The following is a 4,373-nucleotide window of genomic DNA, read 5'->3' as shown; positions in this document are numbered from 1 at the left end:
TTGACGAGGAGTCGCTCCGCGTGTAGCTTGACGGCCCCGGGAATAATCGTCTCCTTATACCGTTGCTTCTTTTCACCCGACAATACGTCCGTGATGCTGCACGTTATAGTTGCCCCCAGGTAGTTGGTGCACTTATCCCCCGCAGCCTCGCAGTACCTCTTCTTCCTCCCACGACTTTCTTTCTCCAGATCCTCCGTGAACACTTTAATGCGGATGGGCGCCCAGCCATCGTCTTCGTCCCCTGCAGTGGCGACGGTGTACGCCTGCATCGCGCCCTGTCCCCTGCGCGGCACCTCACGCAGCACCGCAGTCGACGGCCGGACGCTCCTCCGAAGCACCTCGTCGAACGCACGGCGATCTGCAGCGGCGAGGCACCCAGCAGCGCAGCACATTGCCAGCAACAGCAGCGCTAGCGCCAGTGGGAGAAACGGCGTGGGCTGAAGCAACCGGCAAGTCATTTTGTTTTTTTTTCCTTTTCCCTCCTTCTTGCCCTTGCGGTGTTGGGGCTGTCAAACCGCCCCGAGAAGCCTCTTGAGGGGCAGAGAAGATGTCAAGGCTTAGCACGAAGGAGGGACGCAGTTCATGTGCACAACTGTGGGTCTCTGTGTGCTGTCACTGATGCAGCGGAATTCTCTTCAAGGTGCGTCGAGGTTTCTTCCCACGGATTTAGAGGCAACTGAAAAAATCAAAAAACATGCATATAAATATATATTATATATGTGTACGTATGGCCTGCGTGAGGGGAAGATATCGCCTTGTTGCAGCTTCCCACGCAGCGTTCATGTTTCTTCGTATCCTCGACCTCGTTTTCTCATGCAACACATGAGGCACACAGCAACAAGGCCGCCGTTGCGTGTGGGCAGCAGCAGCAGGCAGGAGGGGAAACTCGTCACTCATGAGGCTTTGTAGCGAATGACCGTAGAAGCCACAAATAATAATAAAAAAAAAGAGCGAGAAGAGACCGCGCCCTTGAATTTCCTGCAAAAATCCAGAGAAGCACACAACCGTAAAATAACGAAGGGAGCGAGTGGTAAAACAACGGTTGAGAGAAGAAAAACAAAATAAATCAGAGACCCCTTTTTTTCCTGCAGCAATGAAATCGATCTCTGCGGATAATCTTTGGCAACCGGGGACGCGGTGCCTCACTCGCCCCACTCAGCAAAGAGCTGCAATGCCCCACAGCCCCAGAAGCAGCAGCAACAGCCGAGGCACACACACCCGCGCACAGTGCCGTTGCCGCTTGTGTTCATCGGGAACATCCCTGCGGCTTCCTTGGAGTAAACAGAGCTCAAATTTAAGTGCGGTGCTGTGCCAGGTACTGGCGGGATGCTTCCCTGCCCGGGCGCCTCATCTGCGTTGCACTCAGAGGCGTCGCTGACGCCATCCTTCAGTGCCGCGATGGTGTTGCTGGATGCATCCTGGCCGCTGCTCGTATCCCCCGCAGTCTGGGAGTTTGGCTCATTTTACTCGGCGTCAACGCTTGGCAACTCGCTGCTGGACGTGGCGGGAGTAGGCGGCACGCCGCCAGCGTTCTCTGAGGAATGCGATGGAGTGTTCTGCGGCGACTGATATAGCATGCGGAAAGCAAAGCCTCTTGTTGCGGCTGAGAGGTTTGCTCACTGACTGCACTCTCAGCCGCAGCAGGCTGACGCGCATTGCCCACATTCGGCGCTGGCAGTGCTCAGGGCACCGACCCGTCGTTGTCTCTTCCCGCTCCTTCCCGTGTTTAGCCCGCCTTGTTCCCCTGAACGGCTGGCGTGGGATGCCCGCGCGGGTTGACAACCGCCCCCGCACCTGTGGGATGCAGCGCAGTTTCTGGGCCCGGTGCCTCCGTCTCTTCCTCCGGCTCAGGAGGGGCGGCAGGGATCTTCCTTAGCGCTGCCAGCTCAGCCTCACGCACTGCGCGGCTGTACAACAAAACGTTGGCCACCGTCACTGTCCCCGCCAAAGTGGACGTGTGAGACGGTGCCTCTCTTCAGCAGACTGTCATTTGAGTTACTTCCGCACACCTTATTTCCACCAACGTGCACAGACCAATTGCTCCAATGCATTTGCAGTGCCACTGGATATGCCGTGTTTGGTGCCCACGCAACGCCGCCAGCCGCCAGCCGCCCACCATTCACCGTCACCTCCCACTTCTTCTCATGTCTGGATGACAGGCCCAAAGGTACCGTGTTGTTTGTGCCATTCACCTCCGCACCGATCAAAGGAATTGTGCTGCCCCCCGCGGGCACCGCGTGGACGGCCACCGTCGCCACAAGACTGAACCCGTTGTTTGCAAAGTCGTACGGCTCGCTCTGCCCCCAGTTGCCCACAGGCCACTCAGCTCCTGAGCCATGCGCCTTGAACCTCACACCATTGGAAGTCTCCTCTGTGCCCCCTGCTGTCCCATTCGTTACAGCTGCGTTGACGCAGAGCTATTCCTCCTTCCACTGGCCGCCAATTAAGGCGCCAGCCAAATACCCAACCAACCCTTCTATGGAAACCGAAGATCTGCACCTCCCGCCACTCGAGGCAGGCGCAGCGGCATTTGAAGGGCACAGCTTCCTGACACCTTCGTCCACTTCTTTCCATGCCCCCACCACGCCCTTTCTCTGCTGCAGCCGCCCAGTCAGGCGCACAGACACAAGGCTGTACGAGTCACCTTCACCAGTTTTCTTCTCGTATACTGAAAGCAATTGCTCCTCCTTGCCATCACCACCTTTATACAGCAGGGAGCTGGCAGCGGCGTTCTCATCGGCAGCAGATATCGGCCCAACGTCGTGCACATGTCGCGTGTCAGTCACCCAAAGAATAAGATATCCCTTTCCTTCTTCGTTGTCTGCGTCTTCCGAACACACCGGCATGGTGAGGAGCATCAGTTTCCTCGTCTCAATCTCCGCGGTGGTAAAGCCGCTTCGAGCGACATTCCCTTTTCGATTCCGTGAGGTGCCCCACAGGCGAAAAAGTGTCGCGTCTTCCTCCATACACTCTCCTCCCTGGTCACGGGACTCCACCACCCTGTAGAAGCCCTCATCGCAAGAGGTGATCCATGTAGAGTACCCCACAAAACTTCCCATCCCCTCTCAGGTTTGTTTCACTGCAGGACGAAAGAGACCACCGTCCCGTCCTCCAAAATAACACCAGTGCCTCCCCCACCCACCAGTTCTGTTATGGCCGTGTAGTAAATCTGGGTGGGGAAATAGGGCCACAGTGCGTAGGTATCTATCCAGTTAATTTTATTTTGCTGCAGTGTGCTGCTCGTTTCACCGGCGCCGAACACCGCCTTTGCCAGCAGCAGGTCCGTGTAGTGTGCATTATTGTTGCCAGCAGAGCCTGGAGTGCCGTACTTTCCGAGCAGAACGTAAGCCGCGTTCCCATTCACAATGGTTGTTGGCATCGTGACACGAGGGACACTTCCACCCGCTGAGTCAACTGCCTTCGGAAAGTGCGCCGACAGCTCCGTATCGATCACTCTTCCACCCTGCAAGGCTAATGCCGCATCAGACGAGATGCTCCCTGCGACAATACCAGCAGCAACACCAACGGAGCCTTTCGAGTGCACCTCGGCAAAGACGACAGCCTCGTCATTCACAAGAGCAACTTCAGGGACACGGAACGAATCCGTTGCCGCATTAACGCCATCTTTGTCTCTCAAACCAATGGCCACATTCGCAAACAACTGCCATTTGGGTAACAGATAACCCGGCTCCCACTTTCATCGTCCTCAGCGTATGCACCTTCACTGCTGCAGCACATCAACAACACAACGAGGAGCAGCAGCACCGCAGGAAAAAAACAAATACCGGGACATCTTCAGCATGTGTCGCTCTCTCTCTCTATCTCTCTCTTCCTTCCCTCCTTGTGGAGAATCCACTCAGGCCGCAACGGTTGTGTGTGTGAACAAGAGATGCGAGGAAGGATCAAAAAGGCAAAAAAAAACGAGAAAAATAAATAAACGTTGAGGACGCACAGTTCTCTAGTGGCAAGGCGTACGGACCAGCCCTTAGCCCCCATCACCGCATGGTAGAAACGCTCCCACATCCACAGAGAAGCAAAGAAGCAAAGAAGCAAAGAAGGATATAAATATCTTCCAGTGTTCAACGGTACGGTGTAACTAAACAAAAATGGAAACAATGAAAAATCATTTTTCCCTTCGTGTATGAAGCTGCCGCGAAGTGGAAACAGTGGGCCCGCACACCGCATACATCACAAGGGCTCTATTTTAAGGTACTTCTCAGTTCCATCAAAAAACATACACGCAAAGAAAGTTGACAACTCCACACAAAACAATAATCAATGAATAAAACTGGAAGGCCAGGTGGCTCTCCGCCTCTCCCCAACACTCCGCATCCTCACGTACACAATACACTTTGAGCTTACCAAAACCAATT

At 54.9% G+C, this 4,373-nt stretch overlaps 4 protein-coding genes across 4 annotated transcripts, besides 1 other annotated feature; 1 reads left to right on the top strand and 3 right to left on the bottom strand.

The window, feature by feature from the left end:
* Positions 1 to 458, bottom strand: TraAM80_09976 (surface protease GP63; the record flags this gene model as incomplete). Its single annotated transcript, XM_029386629.1, has 1 exon — positions 1 to 458. A coding segment is annotated over one exon (458 nt), but the record flags the coding sequence as incomplete, so codon positions are not given.
* A 1,088-nt stretch (positions 459 to 1,546) lies between these two features.
* On the top strand, positions 1,547 to 1,876 carry TraAM80_09975 (uncharacterized protein; the record flags this gene model as incomplete). The annotated part of the gene is made up of 1 exon (XM_029386628.1): positions 1,547 to 1,876. One exon carries the CDS (start codon positions 1,547 to 1,549, stop codon positions 1,874 to 1,876), a length of 330 nt encoding a protein of 109 aa, XP_029233508.1.
* Positions 1,877 to 2,417: 541 nt separating this feature from the next.
* On the bottom strand, positions 2,418 to 3,059 carry TraAM80_09974 (trans-sialidase; the record flags this gene model as incomplete). The annotated part of the gene is made up of 1 exon (XM_029386627.1): positions 2,418 to 3,059. The coding sequence occupies one exon, from the start codon at positions 3,057 to 3,059 to the stop codon at positions 2,418 to 2,420; it is 642 nt and encodes a 213-aa protein (XP_029233507.1).
* Positions 3,060 to 3,076: 17 nt separating this feature from the next.
* Positions 3,077 to 3,379, bottom strand: TraAM80_09973 (uncharacterized protein; the record flags this gene model as incomplete). Its single annotated transcript, XM_029386626.1, has 1 exon — positions 3,077 to 3,379. The coding sequence occupies one exon, from the start codon at positions 3,377 to 3,379 to the stop codon at positions 3,077 to 3,079; it is 303 nt and encodes a 100-aa protein (XP_029233506.1).
* A 426-nt stretch (positions 3,380 to 3,805) lies between these two features.
* Positions 3,806 to 3,830: a microsatellite.
* Positions 3,831 to 4,373: the final 543 nt, after the last annotated feature.

The sequence above is a fragment of the Trypanosoma rangeli genome (assembly GCF_003719475.1).
Source record: "Trypanosoma rangeli strain AM80 chromosome Unknown Tra_15.4_contig_00743, whole genome shotgun sequence".
Classification (NCBI taxonomy): Eukaryota; Euglenozoa; class Kinetoplastea; order Trypanosomatida; family Trypanosomatidae; genus Trypanosoma; species Trypanosoma rangeli.
This window is presented reverse-complemented; position numbering and strand designations above follow the sequence as displayed.